General features: G+C 46.2%; 1 protein-coding gene across 7 annotated transcripts in view; it reads right to left on the bottom strand.

Annotated features, from left to right (window-relative positions):
• Window positions 1-22536, bottom strand: part of qkia (QKI, KH domain containing, RNA binding a) — an 86725-nt gene that overhangs the window by 4356 nt on the left and 59833 nt on the right. For 3 of the 7 annotated variants that reach the window (XM_080012376.1, XM_080012381.1, XM_080012375.1), the window contains exons 5-6: window positions 4917-5004; window positions 1758-2198 (exon numbers count right to left, since the gene is read on the bottom strand). In XM_080012376.1, the coding sequence (XP_079868502.1) occupies window positions 1758-2198; window positions 4917-5004 (529 nt within the window). The remainder of the gene's footprint in view (window positions 1-1757; window positions 2199-4916; window positions 5005-22536) is intronic. The other 4 variants (XM_080012379.1, XM_080012378.1, XM_080012377.1 and 1 more) reach the window with 3 other exon arrangements.

Raw genomic sequence — 22536 nt, 5'->3', positions numbered from 1 at the left:
CCGTCTAAACGGTGGACGAGAGATGGGCGGGCTTGACGAAAGCCCGGGGAGCCGTTAGTTTACGCTCTGCGGCGGAAAAGAGCAACAGAAACACAAACTCCATGAGCTGTTCTTTGCAGGTTTGGCCGTCGGCGAGCTGGCCAACCTCCATTCCGCTCCAAATCTGCGGATCGCCCGACGTTTCGCCTCGCGCCTACTGAAGCCCGCGCCCGGCTGGATACAACAGCGAACGCAGCAGAGCCGGCAGTAAATGTGTGCGTGTGTGTGTGTGTCTGCTCGTGTGTGTGTGTGTTCCACCGGGCTCGTCTTGCTCAAGGCACCGATCAATAAAGTGAGTAAATAAAATGCACTAAGCTGGTGTAACCCTGCAAGTTAAAGAGAGAAAAGCCAGTCAGCCGCCTCCCAGAAGTCCCTGCAACGCGCAGGTCAGCTGATCGCAGCCGCGGTCGACGTCTGAGCCGAGCCCGAGCGATCGCGGTGGAAGGCGTTGCGTGTCGGAGCGAGGGGGTTTTCTGTTTTTCGCGTTCAAGTCATCTCTTTGGTCACGTAGGGCGGAAACATCAAGCACCGCTGTGGCACAAACGTAATACATGTATGAAAAATAACACTCCTGAAGGACAAACGGAGGGGAGTGGCGGGCGTCAGAACCAAGCTAAAGTTCAAGACGGGTGAAGCTAAGACGACGGTGGGAGGGGGGGGGGGGGGCGTGACTGGAGGAATTTAATGAACATCCCCAGTGGGAGAGAGCGAGGGACTTCCTATAGGCATCAGTGCCTGCCTAGGGAGAATAGTGGAGAGAAATAATTTCAAAAGCTGCAGAAATCCGCAGGGATCTGCTGCCAGACTGAATATGCCTCAGGGCCAGTGCATGAAAGGGTTAGAGTGCAGGCTGCTGTGCATGTGAGCGTGTCTCTCAGACTAAAGGGCTTTCACATAGGACGCCGTGTGCGCTGCGCTCGGCGTAGCGCGCTTTTGGGACAACCGAAATTACATCGACAACAGCGGATATCGTTTATGGGATTATTATTTTAGGTTCAGTTGGCCCGTATTAAATATTACAATATTAAATTACAGTATTATATATTCTTCACAACTTATTTTAATGACAGGAAGGAATCCTGTTTCCACGACGGGGATTTCCTTCCAAGGTCCCGATAAACCCTTAAGGACGGGTTGTAGAGCTCGGCCAAAATCAGTTTCTCCTCCATGTTGCACAGATACTTACTCTGCTTCACCTCTAGTTTCTATTGGCGCAGTAGGGATTACGTCACGGCAGTGCCGCACTACTCAACGCAAAAGTTAAACTTGGCTGAACTTTTGCGCGCTGCCAACCTCTGTGGCGCGGCTGCACGGAGGCACGGACACCGCGTCAATGGGGGCAGGTCCCGCGCGGAGCCAACCAATACAGGCCGGTGGGGTTTAGAGCGCCGCGCGCACCGCGTCCTGTGTGAAAGCCCTTTGAGGCTGGTGCTCCCGTTCCAACACAACAGAGGCTAAACAAACCTGAGAGCGTTACCGTTTGGCAAGTGAGAGGAGCTGAAAGAGGGAAACAACCTCATTCAAAGCGCTTAAATTGCGAATAGAAAAGGTCCCTCAAATAGACGATCCTCTAGCAAAGATGACGCCTGTCGCCTTTTAACCGGTTTGTTTATCAGTGTCCGTACGAGCCGTGAGGCCGTCGTCTCATAGCCACATGTTACCACCACCTCCACCCTGTGAGTGTTGTTTTGTTCTTCAGGTGGACACGACATATTTACCTTTCAAAAAGTCCTGATTGTGGCTCATAGCAGCTGCGTCCAGCAACCCAGCCCCGGGGTAAAACAAGCTGCCCTCCTGTCCGGGCTGGCTAATGCCGGCTGCCGCCATGCCTGCTGCACCCATGCCCCAGGGTCTCTTACCTAGAACCCCACTGTGCTCGATGGGGTACTCCAGCAGGGAGGTGGGTGCCAGGGCATAAGGATAGTCGTAAGGGGTGGTGTAGATAATGCCACCGTCCGGCGTAGGGGGCACCAGGGTGGGGGTGCCATTAGGCAGCATGGTGGCCATCTGAGCGGGCCGGATGATGTTCATGATGGGGGCGCCAGCTGGCGTTGGGGGCCGTAGTACTGGGGGAGGCAGCACCTGGCCTCCAGGGCCCGCTATGAGGCGCGTGCCCTGAGCGGCCGCGGCCGCGGCTGCAAGAGAAAACGCAAGGGTGGCTGCCATAAGCAAGAGAGTGAAGGACAGCAAGGGAGAGAGTTCGGAGAGAGAGAGAGAGAGAGAGAGAGAGAGAGAGAGAGAGAGAGAGAGAGAGAGAGAGAGAGAGAGAGAGAGAGAGAGAGAGCAGACAGTGTGTTGGGGTGGATGTTAACAAATCACATATGAGGAAAATAGAGTGAAAATACAAAAGCAGGAAAAGAAGAAGGAGTGGCAGTGAGAGAAGGGAGGGGCAAAAAGGGAAAATTAATCCATGCAATGATCATGGTGGTGAAAGAAAAAAGCCACAATCTGCTGCAAAACAAAGGTTTTCAATGCAAGAACTAAAAATGTAAACCCACACCCAAAAAACAAAGAAAACAACAACAAAAAAAACAAAACAGAACAAAACACAGAGGCATAAAATGCTGATACTGTCCCAAAGCAATGCATCATTTAAAGCGTACCAATCACCACAGCAACTACGTCACGCAAACACATGTCGGAAGTTGTACTGAAAGGCCCAGCAGAAGTGGAGCTGCATTTAGGAGGAGTTACACTGGATTGGCTGTTGCCCAGGTCAATCGCATAATTGTTGCCATTAGGCGCAATTATCTTTTATGAAATGAGTAACTGGACAAATAGTTCTCCTCTAAATGGCCTGAGTCCACTTATGCTGGACAACACAAAATAAATGCAAATACAATTCATTTAATTGACTGACTTAAAAAATGTTTCGCAAATGCAAGCTCTCAGCACCGTCCCACACAATTTGAATCCCCAAAGTCAGGCCCTCTGAACCAGTAGCTGACTTTACAGCCTTTTTACCACAGGAAGATAGGAAGCCAATTATTTCCAGGGTTACTATGCGCTGATGCCAATATTTAAAATTGACAGCAAAAACCCAATGGTTTTGAAATCCCCTTTCGGAAATTCCAACCATCGAGTCTGTACGACCCCAGTCATAAACAGGAAAATTATGCAAGAGATTTCAGAATGACAATTTACAACACAGTAGAAAGGAGTTTTGGGGTATATGTTGGTTATGCACTGCAGTGTTTCCCATACCGTCGCAGTGTTTCCTACACACTGATTTATTTGATAAACACTTATCAAACAAGAGTAAATAAAAATTAAATTCCTTAAATCACGCAACTAAAATATATATTACTACAACTGCTGCTCCGCCTCTCAAACACCGCCCACTCCCCCAGCCCGTTAAAGGGCAAGGAAGACTCAGACGCTCCAACGAGAGAAGAGTGGAGTGTGTTTTAGCACGAGCGGCTAAAGCTAAACCCGGTTAGTGTGTACGCGGGGAAGTACGGTGCGCCTGGAAGGACAAAAAGGGTCACAACACAGCTTGGACGACAGAAACTGCTGAGAGAAAAAAGGGTAAAAGTGCAATGACTTTGTATTTTGGAATATTGGAACCACAGGAAGGACTTAAAAAGGCTTCCTTAGCTCGTCTATTGTAAACATTACCATTTTTAAACACGTGTCATCAATGTAAATATAATTTCTAGGTAAAATGTGAATGTAAATGCACCTTGAACGTGTAATTAACACATCTAAGGTGCTTTGACTCCTACACCACACATACTTCATTTTGGAGGGCCGCCCAGGTATATTAAGGGCTGCCAAAGTATATTTGTATATAGTACATCCCTCTGAGAGAAAGACTCCAACTACCATCGATTTTAGAAGATGTGGACACTGCTCTCTGCAGCAGGAGTGTTGCTGCGTTCACTGGAACTTGGAAAACTGTAGGTGATGCTGCGTTCTGCGCTCGTACAATTGGGTGCTCTGTTAGTCCTCCGAAGGAGCAATCGGGGCGCGACTTTCACGGAATCTCCCTCTCCATGCATAATGGAGACATTGGAGAGGGAGAAATTGCGGGCAATCGCATGTTCCGTTCCTCTAAATAAAGCTAATAAAAACATTTGTGTTTTTATAATAGATTATTTTATTGAATTTCCTTATTGGACGAAATAAAAAAAGCACCGTGCGAAATGGAGTCATAAGTCACTCTCTTCCCATCCCGCGGCCAGTTACCACCACAAATAGAATTCTGGAGGAAACAGTCATTAATGGGAGGTTCTGCCATCAACGCTGAAGGTGAAAATGTATTCTGAAAGTGCTGCTTCATACAATGGAAGGTCACGTAATTGTAAAATACTATTACAGGTTTTGCAAGACGTCTGTCTCTCCTTGAATTTCGCATTTTGTCGACACTATGACTTTGCCTCACAAATAGGTCCAACCATGAGGCGCAGTTCAGTGTGGACGTCTGACCCAACCCTAGCGGGTCACGGCGACAGAACATGGGAAACACTGCATCGGCATAAACTCACAAAACAACTATGGATTCAGAGACATCTTGAAGATTAAAGAAAGAAATGGTGAGAGATGCGTGAAACTAGCGTATGTCATGCAGAGATGAGTGGATTGGAATTGTGCTGAGCGCTGCGGCCCGGGCCAAGGCTGCCGTACAGTGACCTGGATGCTGAGCGGGGGTGGGGGTATGTGAAAGGATAAAGGAGAGATGGAGATCTGGAAAGGAAGGATGGAGCCCTGTTCTCCTCGTTTGCTGCTTAACACATCGTACAGAATTCCTACGAGCCAACGATATCACAACAGCTCCTCGTTAAGTCACCAAACATATCTAATCAATCAAGGTAAGTATGTGGAAGTGGAAGCTGGTCTGGGATGAGGGTTAGATGGACATGTGGGTGTGTGCTTACGTGTCTTGATGTTCGTGTCTCTGTACGTCCCGTTGAGAATCGCCAGCTCCATCAGTTGCATCTTCTTCAGATTATCCTCTCCCTCCGCCTGCGAAACACAGAAAATACAAAGCGCACATTAGCGGCTGGCGGCTAATTACTGAGGAGTTATGGTGCCGCGTGGCCGTCGCGGGCCACTTCAAACAATCAATCCGCGTGACGACCGTTTCCTGCCGCCGCATGCCTGTCAGGACGCCGGCGCCGCTAAATGACTTGGACACGACGCGTCGTTCCCGGGCTGAATGGGGTTTAGGCAAATAGAGATGCAGATAAGCTAATGTGCTGTTGTCGGGCAGAGTGCCTCGTTGTCTCTAAAGCGCTGACATTGTAAGCGCTGACATTAAGGAAGAGAATGCATATTCATAATCCACATCGGACCGAAAATTACCGTAATTTCCTTTGTTCCCATGTGCACAATCCAATGTGCAATAACCATCCTGGCTAATGTCAGTCCTGTCAATTAATGTTTGGATAAATAAATACAAAAGCCGCAGCCACTGTCATTATTGTCAAATTAGGGGGCTGAAATTATTAACAGGACGCCATTAAGATAGCACCCCCCGCCACCCCACTCGCACCCATCCACCGACACCCCCGTCACACATTTCCCCCGCAGCCAGCGAGAACTCAATAACCATGACAACGTGGAAGCCCCTGCAATTTCACAGGTAGTACATCATACTTAAAGAAGGTCCTTTGTGATTCCCACGACAAACCGCAGGGAAGGTAGACAGAGAGAGGGAGCCTCGTTAGCCTCGGGTCCACTGTTAGCATTAAAAATAAATAAATAAGAGCTTGGCTCGGGAGGGGGGGGGGGGGGGCGGTTCTATTACCAACGGCTGTCTGGTGCACACAGCGCTTCCACTATTTACACACACACACACACACACACACACACACACACACACACACACACACACACACACACACACACACACACACACACACACACACACACACACACACACACACGTTAGTCGGTGAAGTGCATTAGTGAGGCGGTAACAAAAGCGCGACTGATCCTCCTCCCTGCCTCTGTTCTATTTCTGTACATCGCTGGTCTACCGGAGTAATTCATAGTTCGACAGCGGCCAGCCGCTCTATTCAGCCCAAGGAAAGGTAATGGAAGAGGGACGGTGGGGGGGGCTCAAAGTTAAGCCCTCCCCTGAGACTCGTCTTCAAGGCAGAGTCAGAGAAAGAGAGACAAGAAAGGGATGGACCCTGGTCTACGTGAAAGGCGGTGGCTTCAGAGTCTGATGTCGCACCGCATCATGCCGAGTCTCCAATTAACCCAGTTGGACCCAAAGTCCACCTCTCCGCCAAGTTATCGTCTCCCCCGCCTCGGCCGCCCCGCACGCCGGAATGCGCCGTCCTTACCCGCGTCTCTCGTCGCCGCAGAGACGGCGAGAGGACAGGGTCATAATCACGTCGGCATCCCAGGTGATTGTCTGCGGATTTATAAATCAACAGAGCTTCTTCAACACAAACACAATGCATAAAATCAACCGCCGCCGCCGTCCTAAATTGGGAGCCCGGCGCTCTCCAGCACGCTCTGCTATCAGCTGATGGGGTGAGTAAAAGGCTACTTGACATGCTGAGCAGTGATAAGCACGTAGGTCTAATTAAACATGGTCTGGGTCAGCGGTTAACGAGGATAACGCTGGCAACCCACGCCGATCCCCCCCTCCCCTCCTCCCCGCAGGAGCACGAAAAATCTCTACCAATTAGCCGCTGCTCAGAAGCTGCTACACATATGTAAACACAAGCACGCCGACGAAAAAACCCTGGAATACCAGCCGACCGCACCGGAGGGCAAGCAGGAGAATTAAAATGGTTAAAAAAAAAACAAAAAAACCTTGAGATAACCTATCCCCCCCCCCGCCATTTCTTTATCTGCCGTTGTTAACATCGCACTTCATGCCAGACCGCAGCCGCTCCAACAAAAGAGAAAAAGAACAGAAATGACGTAGGATTTCTCCACCGACGAAGGAGGAAGACGGATTGGCCACCCCCCCCCCCCCCATTCCCCCCCCTCTGCCGTGCGCATTTTGCCTCCCTCTATAAAACTGTGTCAGTATTTTTTGGAAGCGGGCCAAGCTGACGCGCTAAACAAAATGAATAATCAACAAAGGAAAACAGACAACAACAACAACGACAAAAAAAGAGCTACACACACAAATCAGGGAGGAATTGAGTGTTAAGCTTTAGCTCTGGTTATACAACGAACGCAACACCGTGGAGATCTGTGGCAACAGAAACGGCTTTCCTAAACCCCCGCCAACACACACCCTTAGCGAATGACTAAAAAATTATTAAATCACAAATGCACTTTCAAAGAAGTATGTGGACTTAATAATAAAAAAATAAACAAAATAATAAAAACTGTCCCCGTTTTAAGTTTCAACATTTCTTAGCTTTCTTGGTTTAGAGGACCATGTGAGTGTGTGTGTGTGTGTGTGTGTGTGTGTGTGTGTGTGTGTGTGTGTGTGTGTGTGGCGCCATTCTGAGTGTACACTGGAAAAAAAACAGCCAACAGATTGCTTTTCTTTTTAGCAAACACCTGAATGCTTTGTGACACCGCCAATATTAAGAAATCGAGGCGGAATATTAAATGCAACAAGGGCGAGAAACAAGGATGGAAGGACGGTAGGTGGTGAAACGACTCGACGCTGGGTAAAAGAACAGGTGGCGTCGCCCCTTGATGAGTGTGTGTGTGTGTGTGTAGCTATGGAACTACAGCCAGGCAGGTATCCCAGTGTGTGTGTGTGTTTATGTGGCGCATGATGATGGATCTACAGGGTTGCGGGGGTTAAATGGGCGCCGGTGGAAGAGGGCGCCATCATCCATCCACCGGGCGTAGATGGCAGAGCGCCTGTTGAAAGGCGAGAGAGGCAGAATAGAGGGCAGCGAGGGGGGCCGGAGGTGAGGTGGGTGCGTGTTGCAGGGGATGTGGACCCCCGGCGCTGAGGGAGGGGGGGGGGGCCTGTCTCCTCGGCCATTAGGCAACTTCCAAACGCCCGGCCAGATCCTTTCCTTTTTCCAAAACGCAACGCGCTCGCTCCCCCCGTGTTTGTTGTTGCAGGCTCGCTCTATACGGGTCAAAGATAATAGCTCCAGTGCAAGCTACCTCATACAGTAGTTTTAGTCGTTTTTGATTCAATCAGATATTGAAAAGACGGCTCACAATACGATTCTACACAGATATATTGACGTTTTATACACAATAATTGCTACCAACTTATTAGAGTACCATCTGACGTACGCACGTATTTCAAAAATAATTCACCGAAGAAATTCTGCCTCACACAGAAATGTAATATTTCCAATTCATTTGTGACAACAGCGGTACGGTATTCAAGTCAAGCGGAAATTACGTCTACATTAATATTTTATAATTGATTCAGAAATTGAAACAATAGAGTTGTATCAGGATATGATTTCTTTGAACACAGACAGTATGGGATTTTGACATCATAATACAAATTTGGATATAATTAGAATAGCAAATCCTTCCACGCCACCGGGCCCATTTCAATGGCTTCAAACAAGAGTGGTTGGGTTGGCTTTAATAAGCCGGCGCCGGACGCTCTTCCTCCTACCGAGGCTCAGCTCGGATGAATGTTTGATGATGAGAGCCGGCGAGAACTGTCTACGCTTTAATGCTGCTTCACCCAAGGTGCCGGCACAATTAACCTCCCCCTCCGTCAGCATGCACCACCCGGCATAAAACATTCAAGCAACACCGTCTGCACTGGTGTGCGGGAGTCTGGGGGGGGGGGGGGGGGGAGATACGGAATGAGATGAATAAGGGAAGTTTTCCTTTACACCCCCAATAATGCCTGAACACGTGCGAGCATACACATGTGCGCCCCCCCCAAACGCGCACCCACACCTGTCTATCAGCAAAACGTAGTCAATAAAGCTGCTCTATCCACGCAAATCAGATTCAATCAATGAAGCCTATTTGTGAAATCAGCAGAGCGGGAAAAGCTGTCAGGGAGGGCAGGGGGAGATGGAGGGATGAGGGAGGTGCTGATGGAGGAGAGGAGTAAGCCGTGTCCCACTGACTACCCGATTACCCTTGCTGAAAAGTTGCTGGATGCATGATAAACAAGTCCTGTTTCAAAGCATGTGCATGACTCATGGGGCCTCGGAGAGCAGACCGCACGCTAGGCTCGGGCGACTGGACGAATATCTCGGCAGACGGTGATCGCTTGTTTTGGGCGGTTTTTTTTTTGTTTTTTTTTGTCTTTTCTTTTTGCCAATTTAATGGTCTGTCTCCTCGAGAATTCAACTCGGCAAATAATGAACCTGTCTTTAAAACCTCATGTGTCGCCGCTTCTGTGTCATTTACTTCCTGGTGAAGTCTCATGCGCTGTTTACTTGATTGGATAGTCCTCGCTTTTGGCAAACCACGGGGCTTTGACCTCACAATGCGCGATGTCACGCTCCAGCCTATCAACTGCATTTAAACCGCTTCTGTCTCAAAAATATTTAAATGCTTGGATACACCGCTGCTTCTCAGGGTCAATGATGTTTTGGCTCAAAATAAAACTTGCAAAAGGCTGACTGACTGGACTTGTCAAAGATGTGCATTATGATTCATCGTCACATACAATTTATTTATGGAGAACGCACAAATTATTTCCACGGCCTGCTGCTAGAAAAAAAACAAAAAACTAGACGAAACAGAAAGCGATTTGAATTTACTAACACGGTGATTTGGAATACTTTCAGAATCACACTCGTGACCATATCGCAGATTCCCCTCTGAGTGTTTGGGAGTGTTGCCATCTCAGATGGACAGGTGCCTGATTGCTGTTAGGAGTCGCACCCCCAGCTCCACAGCCCGGTCTGTCTCACCAACAGATGAACACAACGGGCGGCTGGATCGGTGCGGAGGGCGTTTGCTGGTGCCTGCTGCTGCAAACTGCAGGGCCCGTGGTCCTATCTGGCGAGGTCCGTCGAGTGTATGAGAAGAAAAGACGGCGGATGAAATAAACGAACGGGAGGAAGGAGAAAATAAATGGAAGCGATTAAGTTCAAGAGAAAGTGAATGACGGAGAGAATATGGAGGAGAAAAAAAAAAAAGAATGGAATAATCAGAAAATAAGAAAGGATAAAAAAGAAAGAAGGCGAGCCCAAGAAAAAGCTAAACAATTTGTCAGCTCCCCAGCGGGCTGACACAGAGGCTAGGGGCATGCTTCCCTCGCCCGGCACCACCCACCCACCCACCCACCCACCCACACCCACCCACCCACCCACCCACCCACCCACCCACCCACCCACCCACACCCACACCCACACCCACACACACACACACACCCGCCCACCCCCCCCCCACTCCAATTACCTCAGCAGTAAACACTGTCTTCACCGGCTGCCTCCTGGGACTCAGAAAGAAGCCAAATGTGTAGAACCAAGAAGGGCGGAGTGGTGTATGGGGGTGTGTGGCAGGAGAGAGTAGAGGAGGGGGGTTAGGGAGGAATAGATGACTTAATGTTCGGGGAGGCTGGACTAGCAGTGGCAGCAGCTGGGTTTCCTCTCAGTCTGGTTCCCTTTACTCCACTCCCCTTTGGTTTCCTCCCAAACTCTAACATCTGGAGGAAAATGATTACTCTCACTACGCTGCCAAGTCGACTTATCGACAACTCCACATTCTTCAGGAATGGAGCGAGGGACGGAGGGAAGGAGGGAGGAAGGCGTGAGTGCTTGTAGTGAGCTTCAAACCATCTCCCAAACTAAATAAATAGCTGACGAGAATCCAATCTAAAAACTAGAAAAGGTCAAATTTCCTGAGGTAAATATGTGTGCTTGCTTTAGGTTGAAAATGATTAAAAAAATAAATAAAAATAGTTGAATTATCAGAAAGATGTGTTAAGAAATAGTAAAAGCAGAAGTAATAGTGTAAGAAGGACTAGTAGTTCTAGATTCAAATGAGAAAATTAGCTCTTTAAAGGTAAGAACAGAGAGAAAGAAAGAAAAACTTTGAAAAGAAAGACAGAAATAAATACTTTGAAAAGTAAGAAAGAAAGAATGTCAGAAAGAGAGACAGGTTTAGAAAGACAGACTGATAAAGAGTGAGACGGACGGATAGACATCGCCAGCGTGGGAAGACCTTCATGAACAGTGATTTATTTATTTGTCCAGTTTGGGTAAGAACTGAGACCATCACGGCAACGTAAAGACAGATGATTTTCTAATGAAAATAACAAAATTTAGAGGGTGTTAATTATGTGTTTCGGGATCTGAAGATAAGTGTGCTCCGAACAAATGTTCATAACGCAAAAATGTGCTTAAGATGTGGGCACTGTGGCCCCCACAAATTTTAAACATTCCCATTTCCTGCCTTTATTGGTTCATAACAATGATCGTTTCAAGAAAGCGGCACTTTTTCCCATCACGCACATGAGAACCTAGAACCAAAAAAAACCAAACCAAAAATTCCCAGAATGCAAATGGCGGGGTCATCCCACCATTTGCATTCTGTTGTGCGAGTTGGTGAGACATGCCCCCCCCCCGCCATGTAATGCTGGTGGATCAAGTAGCCTCGATGTTTTAATATTTATCTATTTATTTAGGAATCAAACTCCATTTTGAAAACATGTTCAGGAAATACTTGAGGAATATAAATCTGCTCAAATCTCATTTTGGACCGAAATGTGACTTGCTGAAGCAAGTACACTAATACATTAATCTTGTAAGATTGTGGTGGGAGAGAATGCAGAAAACACCAGCGATTAATCACCACAAACTCACAATATATTAAAATCATTCATTATTTTGCTAAAAACTAAAAAGCACTGAAAAAAAAAAAAAAAAAAAAAGGAACCCGGAGGACACCAGAGTTTGTCCTTTCACGAATCTGCTGCTGCACTTTCAAAGGCAATTTTATTTTCCTTGGCTTTTGTTCACACATCTGCCAAGAGAAACAGTCTTCAACTCTGTTTTATTTTCCCCGGAAGACTAACAACACACTCTCCTGCAACTCTCTCCTCCAACTGTCTTAAACCTTCACAACTCTCGCAAAGCCTCTTTATTTCGCCTGTAACTCGCTCATCCCCGCTCTCAGACAGCGTCAGTTAGCGACTCGCAATGTTAGTCATGCTAAACCACCAACACGCCAGATCATTAGCATAGAAGTGAACCTGGCTGCAGTCAGATTATTACAAACACATTGGTGCTGCTCCGCCCCATTACTGTCAATCACAGCGCTTACTGGGGTAGAGTTGAAAGCGGCGCATACCCAAGTCATGAACTAGCTCTGCTGTCAAATCATTTCACTTTTTGAAACTAGGCTCATGAGGGCAAAGGCATCGCTTTATGCTTAGGCCTGTCTGCTGGTGCACAGATGGGCGCTAAGGGGCCTAATTGTGCAAAATGTTTCAGTTAAGTATCCCTGTAACTTCTGGAGTCTGTGCTAAGAGCTTTTATGAGCGAGCATCCGAGCTATGAGGAAGAGCTTGAGCTGGCAGCGGCAACACGGCACTGGGCCTACAGATCTAGAGGGTTTGTAAGTTTGAGCCTTTTACTTAGACCAAAAGGACGGGAGCTGGGAAGCCTTGAATTGTGGTAACGCCCTTCAATAGTACACGGGAGGGAATCAAATGTTTCATTTTGGCTCACTGCCCACCATAAGACTCAACAGAAATAAACATATTTTTCGGTTTAGTGTGACCACTAAGAACACTTACTCTAAGTAGAAAGGAAAACAAAAGTGGAAGTCTGAGTGATTTTGTTTATCCGCAGAAGTGGGGGTGTTATTTATACTTAACAGTATTAAGGGAGGATTATACTTCCATAACTAACCCAGAAAAACATCAACACAACATGATCTGAATGTATAAATGAAAGCTTGTTGGGTTGTGTCAGCCGTGACAAACAGATGATGTTATAGGTTAACAGCAGGGAGGAAAAGATCTTGGAGTCGGTGCAAGGAAACATTAAAGCAACATGATGTTTTTGCAGTCCGAACATGGTGTAAGCGCCAACAGACAGCTGGCTTGACTTCTACACCCCCCTTATCACTCATCATTCTTTTCCACCCTTCCTAATAAAATTTCCTCTCTTTCCCTTCCGCTGACTGACCGCCCCTCATCACTCTCTCAAACAACAATTTATACCCCCTCATTCCTTCTGTTTCTACCTCCTCATTCTCTCCGCAACCATCCCTTGATCCATCCCTCCGCCAGGCTGCCAGACGATGTATTGTTCTGTCACTGTGATCCTTTAATGCCATCCAATCGAGCGGGGAATATCTTGAAGGGATTTGGCCAGGGATGATTTGGGAGCTTTAAATACTGGCGGGGATTTGCATTAGATCGAGAGATCCTGACTCTAAACCAGGGAACTAGAACCCTGTGGCACAAGCTGGGACCCCAACCTGGATCTCACAGGACAAATTTAAGTGGACCTGAGCCGTTGTGCGAGTTGCCTTGTTCTCTTGTTAGAACCACAGTTATGAGACAGACATCTCAAGCTACTCACCCCACACACCAGCTAGCACTCCCTTGGAACAGTAATAAAACAAAATAAGTAGACAGCCTGGCTCAGACGACTGTTAAAATGAATGACAATATGATGCAGCTGACATTAAAACCCTTATGTCTATGTTTACCAATGACCAATAGCAAGCCAACTACCGAGCATAGCTAGCTACTGGTCAGTTTGAAGTTGTCCTACTGATGCTCAAACATGTAGGATTGTATATTTAAGAATTTAATAAACATACAAACAGTGGTGTAGTGCAGGGTATACGCAGGCATACATACTGCTTTTTCAGCCGGCACTGCATATACCCACTTCTAAACCCCCTCTGATGTGCATCATTCAGTAGTATCCCGTAAGCCAAATCATGAGAGACACATGTGTGGTAGTCAACTAATCGCTTGTGAATAAATGCGACTGTTTCCATAGGCACGGGAAGTAGGGTGCCGAGGGTGCACACCTCATTCCTGGATGCTCCTTGAGCTTCCTTCTCGCATTTGGAGCGCTGGAGCAGGGTGCACTGCGCTGGGTGGAGCGCTGGGCGCGTCCGACAGTTTGACTGGCAGTTGTCACAGGGCGCATGCGCAGTCCGTTCGACATCTACATAGAAAAGGCACAGGGCTACACTGCCTTTCTGCCTACATGTACATTATGAATGGAGACAACATCATTTCTTACGTTTGTGTTTTGTAGATTGAACAAGCGTGTCCAGGTAACTTGACATCATCACGTCATCTCAAAACTTTGAGCGTGGCTTGAATTTGAATAAAAAATTATGCTTCTTAGTGATGGGAGACACCTGGCCTTGTGTATAAAAAATTAAATAAATAAAAAAACCCTCAAAGTTCAGACCCAAACTCGTCTGGACCCGGGACATCTGCCCTGAGGTCCAATTAGAACCAAACATTAAATTATATTAATACTCTGACCGGTTTTCCCCTAGATATTACAGAACCAACCCAATGCATGCCCAGGTGGGGTTCTGGTGGTCAGGTGCTGGTCGACCCGGTAAAGACCTCTACACCAGACCACAACTGGTCTTTGTTGAGTTTGCATTATTGTGTTTATTATTGGTGCCGACACCAGCATTTTGACTTTTACTGGATCTGAAGTCTGCGTATTGACGCAGATTGTTTGCTGCCCGATCTATAACTAGATGAATAAATGATGAATTGCGAGCAGCTGGAAAATGATGCTGAATAACTAACAACATTTTATACCACACACACACACACACACACACACACACACACACACACACACACACACACACACACACACACACACACACACACACACACACACACACACACACACACACACACACACACACACACACACACACACACACAGTTTGCCGGTCAGAAACCGCAGAAATCAGGGACACGAATGATAGATAGTTGTATTCAAGGCAGTCCAGAGATGCTGTCGTCGAAGTTTGAGCAACGTCTGGCTAGATTTGTGGAAGGAGTGTTTTTTCCCCCCACCCCTGTTAAGGTCACGTGCAAAACATTGCAGACGACTGATTGGTCACAGATCACCCCTGTGTCATTGTCCCACTACCTCATCACTGTGCAGACGCAGCAGCTCTGTGCTCTCAGTTGTTATTTTGTGTGTTAAGTTTACTAGTTCAAGCACTCTGTGCACGTATACGCTATGAACAAGCCAAACCTAAAGAAAGCAAAAGCGGGACAAGAGAGCCGGCCTACGGGTGAGGCTACAGGCTAACCAGATCCTCACTACCTGACGTCAACAGCAGAAGCTAAGTGACAGTTTTCAAATACTACCGGCACATTTTTGGGTGACCTAAATATGCAAGAGTCGTTTTACATGTCACAGGGTGTATCCTTCTCCAGGCAACACTGCATATCAACTATTGATTCCAGTATGTCTTTCACATTGTTAATGACGGACAATATCTCTTGTTGGCAAAGTCCTAGCTGCACTGTCCCCACAGTGCTGCACTTTGAGCTGGCAACTCATTCAGAGGGATACATTTTGAGAAGAGCATTTGCCCCACCTTGAGGGGCTAACCGTGGGATAAACTGAGCATCGCACCAAGTCATTGCCCTGTGAAGGACACCCCAAAGCAGGCTGAAGGCACTAAATATATGCTAATGCATTCCACAAATTGTTGTATGTTATTGAAAATGTTGGGTCACGTAAGATTGTTGTTGCTTGCCATTTCCCCTCTCAGCAGATAGCAGTATTACTAATACTTTAAGAGGTTGAAGCTGGAGAAGCTGTGGAGGAGGCAAAGGGAAGCCAGCACCCGAGAGTTGGCCAACTGGACTGAGAAAGTAGTTGGTTTTGAAGTGACTTGAGTGAGAGTTGGCAGAGCGAGGTGTCACAGACTATGGGAGCTGAATTTGATGGGCGGACCTTTGGGCTCTCTAAACGCTGAGCTCTACACAATCCTATTTTCCTGCCTAAACACTGGGACACGGACGCTGGAGAGAGGCAGAGATGAAAGCTATGTGAAAGACTGAGCTTGCACAAGCTTGCTCTCGGGGTTCTATGCAGATGTCAGAGCTTGGCCCTAGTTAAGCCCATGGGTATGTCTAGAAACTGTAGGTGGACAAGGGATAATATGTTGCGTTTGTGTATGTAAGTGTATGTGTACGTACATGTGTGTGAGAAAGTACAAGATATAGAGTGTGTAGGATTATCAATACATCCTGGGGTGAGATAGGACCCTAACTGCACCTCGTTCAAAACACACATTCGTACACGTAGGGCTGGGGGCCATATCGATACAATATCGTTATCACGATATGACACAAGATATCATCTGGGAATTTTTGTTGTTGGAATATTGAGATATAGTTAAATGTTTTTAAGGCTGCATTACAATAAAGTAATGCAATTTTCTAGCTGTTCTAATCCATGCCTCTACCTGCTTGGTTAGAATACCCACATTACTTATCATTGTTTCTTATTTCTTGTGTGTGAAAACCTCATAAAAGCAATAGTCATCCGATAAATGTCGTAAAAATTGTCGTTATCGGGGTATTCATCCAAAAGTAGAGTGATATTCGATTTCGGGAATTTATTTTGAAAGATTCAATTGTGTTTATTTTCCAACAGGGCAGGAAACCCTGTCTCTGCATTTTATTTTAATCAGTCTGTTTTAATAAAAGTGCTTGTGACATATCACATGTGGCTTTGACTTACAACTAAACATTTAGCCCACTTCATAGAAAAAAAGACATATACATAGCGTGTGTCGTAGTGTTGCCGCGGTTACACCCCCCCCATTTGAAATGTCCAATTTCACCGGTGTTGTCATGAGTTCATTAATCAGTGGGAAAAAATCCTTACCACGGCATCCCTGGTGTATTCTCATTCAGCCTAAAAATACAGAGTTTTTGTCCATATCGCCGAGCGCTACTGACACGTATGCATTCCCTGAATCCGCTATAAATGGATTATAAGGGGACCTTCAAAGAGAAGTAAAGTGATTGGCCAGGAGCCTACAGGGTCCCTTTCCTCTACTCTAGAGGACCAGGGCAGATTAAAGCAGCCTCGGCATCTCAGCGTGCCTCGCTGATAGCTTGGCCCAGAACACCCTGGAGGAGCCAAGCACGACCAGGTGGATTAGTGAGGAGGAAAGAGGTTATACTAGGAAGCCAGGTGGCTGGGTGTGCGCATGTATTTGCACAAACCTAAATCGAAGGCACAAAGCTACTAGGAGTTATTTTTAAAGTGGCATAAAAAAAAATAGTGGTGTACAAGGCCGGGGACAGGGGAAATGACACCATCTCTTGGGAGCTAATTTTCCTTTATGACCTAAATGAGGGAAGCAGGACAAGAAGCAGGACTAACTTCCCTCAGAGGAAAGACGTAAAAAGAAAGATAAGCAACGGGGTGATTTATGAGAGAGAAATGGGGAGTGACAGAAAGCAGGCGGTTAAGAAAACTCTGCGGTAATTGCAACGATTAGGCAAGGGTACAGTTAGGGACCAGGCATGCCAAGTTTCAAAAAAGTTAGGAGGACTTGCAAGGATTCATCAGATGACATGAATGACTAAGTCTCAGCGCTTTCCATCCGAGACTGCCGTCTGGCCTTTTTCTATGAAGCCACAAATTATTTTGTGCCCATGTATGCGTGCAAGTTTGACTCCATTTGTATGTAGCGGCGTGCATGAAAGTCTTTAGCCGATTTCCCCCTTTCCTCCCCCAACTTCAGTGCCAGTGAAACGACAGAAGCGAGTGAGTGACTGAGTGAAGGAGGGGCCAAGATGAAAGATGCCACCCCGCACAGTTGTTATTGCAGTCTGAATCTTTCCCCCGCTTTGCACTTTTCCCTCTCTTCCCTGTGGCTGGCTTCATGTGCAGAGTCCTGATGATGTGGAGAACAGCAGGGGGAAGTGGAAATTAGGGCCAGTGTGTTTCCTGCCGGGCTCTTACGCATCACACACACACATACACACACACACACACACACACACACACACACACACACACACACACACACACACACACACACACACACACACACACACACACACACACACACACACACACACACACACACACGTTTGTTTACTTTATTGGGCAAAAGTAATTTCTAAATCAATAAAGCCCTTGACCATTTCTCTCAATGGTCTAAAATGGCTGATAATTATCCGACATGACAATCGTGATCGTTTTAATTAAAACACTGGGTACGGATCAGTTTCAGTTGTTTGGAATTTCATTCTAAGTGCATTTTTCCAGATGCCCATCAGCAGGACTGTCATTTCAAGCTCGGCAATTCTTGAGCTCACCAACTTTCTCTGCAGGTCCCTGCATATTTTCCACAACTAGCACAAGCTTACATGTCTCGCAGTGGGAGAGGCAGAGGATTAGCGTTTGGAAAGGACAAGGCCAGGGAAGCTGGCCTAACCTTGGGTAGATTGTTCCCTACGGGAAGTTCATTTTCTTGGGGTCAGAACCACCTGTCTGCCCTGGGAGAGCCGGAGAGTGAGAGACCTGGGGGGGGACGCACAGATGGAGACTGAGAGGAGGGAGATGGCAAGGGTCGAGGCCCACAGTGGAGACTTGGCGGTATCCATGACTGACTGTCCTTGCTGACTTGTAATCTGGCATGGACAGGAAAATGTGTGACTGAAAAAGTACTGAGATACTTGTAATTCATTAGACCTCTTGGGCGATCCGTGCCTTATGCTCCTTAAAACAAAACAAAGAAAAAAGGGAACTAACTTAAAAAGAGCCATCTTTATCTAGTATTATGGGACATCAGTGGCATCAACAGGGAGCTCCATCTTGTGGAACTGGCACAGTTGCGGCAGACAGCTCGATCCCTGTTCTGCGGTTACTAATCCATGTGTTGTTAGCTGGAGATTGAGGCCTTCAGGCCACAGGAGATACACTTCAACGGGTGAGAGGGTGCAGTGAATGACACGTCTCTTCAATTCATCAGAAAGACAGATATTGAAAGACACGAGGGGGGGACGGGCAGAACATAAGAAGAGAGCGATAAAATAGAGACAAGTCAGAATAAGGGAAGATGGGAAGTAAGAAAGGGGAAAACAAGAGAGAGAAAATAAAAACATAGAGAAGGGATGAGCAAAATGAGTAAGTGAGCGTGTCTGTTTGCGCGGCGAGATAAGTGCTATTAAAGCGAAGCAAGGCAAACAAAAGCAACAAAGACACGTCTGTCATTATAATTTATGCATTCACGTTATAAAAAAAAGTATCCTGGCACTACTGTGAATGTGATAAATGGCAGCATCTGAGTAATATATGTTTGTATCTGCTGTCTTTTGGAGCCACACTGTGAGAAGGACACCGATCTAATTAGGAAGCAGGGGGAAGAAAGATTTGTGGTGGGAGGAAAAGGAGAATACATTTGGGTTTTTTTTTAAATGAAGGCGTACAAAGCAGCCATCTTGCATGTCATCTTAAAAAACAAAAAAACAAACTGCGATTCAGCTTCTTATGGATTTTTGAATGAATGGAATTTCTTTATGCGACAATCTATCCATCTATCTATTACAAATGCACGCCCTCCATAAACACCCTCTTCATCATTTGCTTCCTCTGTCTGAGTCTTGAAGTTGCTGGGGTTAAGTAAAGGTAAAAAAATAAAATAAAATTAGCTTTCAGAATCCCCTGGCAATTACTGTGTGCATCTATTTTCCACACCGCTCTAGTGTGATGGGATGCCAAACAGGGTGCTGGCCGAGCCTGCTTCCAGCAAGGCTGCAGTTTGAAGTTGCTGCCAGCATGCTACAGCTTATCATTCAACCACAAGGAAAGAGGCTCCACCTTTATTGTTACTCTAGATTCTGCTCTGGGTTTGCCTACAAAAAAAAATTAAAAACTACCTGCTGTTGAAGCAAGTTATCTATGTATGTATCTATGTTCGCTCAGGTAAAAAAAAAAAATTTAAGGGCCTGCATAAAAGTTTGTCTATATGTGCATATATACATGCAAACACACATGCAGAGACCGCTTAGAACTGACATGGCTAATCACAGTCACTTCTACGTGGTAACAACACAGCTTCCACACAATCATGACTGTTATTGGCAGGCGGGTCTGGAAAAGCCGCGGCAATTTCCTGTGGTAAATGATATGCGATCAATCCCAATTACTTTTATCACGTCTGGTTAATTAATCAAAGAGGGATTTCATACTAGTGGTTGGGGCTGAACGATTAATCGAATTCAAACCAACATCGCAACGTAATAGAATGCAATTTTCAAATCGCAAAGACTACGATTTAAAAAAATAATAATAATTAAGTGTTCCACAATCCAACCAATCAGTCACCTTCTGTCAATCAGTCAACTTTGGCCAAAATTCCCGTGTGAAAATTCCCCGGGGAAAAAAAAAGAACAAATAAGTTTGAATATATTATAATCTTTACAATTTTAAGAAGCTACGATCTGATCCGTGTCCTCTGCGTCCTCCGGGGAGCAGAGATGGGGAGGGGGGGATGGTTCCTTTCTCCGAAACAATAACATGATTTTATTTGCTCCTCCGCGCTTTATCGTTTTGTTGTGAGATTTCAGAAAGCGGCCCCAAATAAAATGGGGGGGAAAAGAAAAACCTGCGCCTAATTAAGCAATTGTTTTAACCGAACCTCTGCGCTGCATCCGCAGTTCTCTGTGCGAGGCGTGTGCTGCTGGCAGAGCCCGGAACACCTGTGGAGTCCGGACGGATCGAGCCTCTTCCAGAACACTGCATTAAATTTATATATATATATATATATATATATATATATATATATGCTTCATTTTTTTAAGGAGCATAAAGCTGTGCCTGACCTGCGCACCGAGCGTCGCTTGGACAGAGCTCATTCACTTTCTCCTACAGAGGACATATGCGCGCAACATTTATATAAAATAATACAATTCTGATGAAACATGGCATTGTTTTCCCCCTGAATGCAAATTTTTTTTGATTCGAACTTTCTAATTCTAACTTTGATTCTAATTTTTTGATAAGGCTTGAAGTTAAATCAATCAGACAATATTCTACTGTGATTCAAGGTTTTTCTTTTTACAACTTTAACAAATAGTTAAATAAAGTGTTATTCATGCATCATTTCATCTTAACACATAGGCCTGGCCTACAGCAAAGAGCAGTTTATATGTTGACTGTATCCAATGTTGTGTTGGTCATACTATAGAATGATTTATTGCTTGTGTTTAGTGAATAATACAGAAGATAAGGAACTATTAAAAAAAAAATTGCAGACTAAATCGCAATCGCGTCTGTAATATCTGGTCCGAGAATGTCCGTGTAGTTATCTACTTTGGCTTTCGCAACAAGACAGAGCCCCAGAGATTTTGTAGAAATTAATGGCAGGGTGAGGTGATAAGAGGAGAGGGTGGCAAATAGGCTTCAACCGCATACAAACTATTTGAGATTACCTACAGTTAGCCTGGTTGGAGGCTATAAAGGAAAACATGCCAACAAAAGACAACACATCTGCACCAAAATCTGGAGGCAGAGAAGAATAGAGAAACACAGCAATGCAGTTCTGGCATCCCAAGCAGAGGTCACCAAGTCAAAGAACCCAATTAAAAAGATGATTAACATTCATGTGGGAGAGGAAATTACTACGTGCAGGTGGGTTGGGCTTTTCACACACACACACACACACACACACACACACACACACACACACACACACACACACACACACACACACACACACACACACACACACACACACACACACACACACACACACACACACACACACACACACACACACTTTGAGCAATGCAGTCCAGCCTTGTGTAACTGTGGCATCTTGGGAGGTGGGGATCAGGAGGTTAATGTGATCCAATCCAACTGCTTCATTAGCCTGATGAAGGTAATAACAGCCTAAAGGGAGGGAGAGACCGCCAGGTGGACTTCATGATCCAACTACTGCGTACGGCGCCTCCAAGTCGGCTTAGACTAGCTAGCGCTATCGGCAGTTCGCTCGCTCTATCATTTGGTAGAGCTGATGCACGGGCAGGAGGCCTGGAACCCGGCGTGTGTGCGGTGGCAATAACAGCATTGGACGTGGCACAGAAATGAGGGCAGAGTCGAGAGTTAAAACAGTTTGATCACGGCTACGAAGGTAACAAGTAATTGAATTTCACTGCTGTGCCTTCTAGGAAAGGTATGCCTAAACCGTAAAATAACAAACGCCATATCAACCTTAAATGTCGAAACTATGGTGAAATGCACAGCCGGTGGCGTAGTGCTGCCTCCGTATTTTGAGTCCTGGGGGCTACAAAAAGGGCACAGCAGCAGCATTAAGTAAAACGCTTCCAAGTAGCTCCAATGCGAGCCAATCAATCAGGCTCAATGAGAAAACGTGAGCGCCGATCCTCGCGGACTTGGCTGGAAATCACGCATGGCAGGAGATGTGAAGAGGAGAAGTAGATCAAGAGTAAATAAGGGGAGAATGGTCGCGGTAGGTAGGCCTAACAGAGTGTAAACATCATTAATTGGAGAGGCACACATGGATAGATTCAGCCAGATGGTGTTTTGTAGTCATTTGTCATACACTGCTGACAGGGAAGAGAATTAAATAGTGAGGGAGACACAGGCAGAGAGACAGGTGCCTGTGTGCCTGTCTATT

This window comes from Zeus faber, assembly GCF_960531495.2.
Source record: "Zeus faber genome assembly, chromosome: 13".
NCBI lineage: Eukaryota > Metazoa > Chordata > Actinopteri > Zeiformes > Zeidae > Zeus > Zeus faber.
Note: the sequence above shows the minus strand (reverse complement) of the source record. Positions and strands in the feature narration are given on the sequence as shown.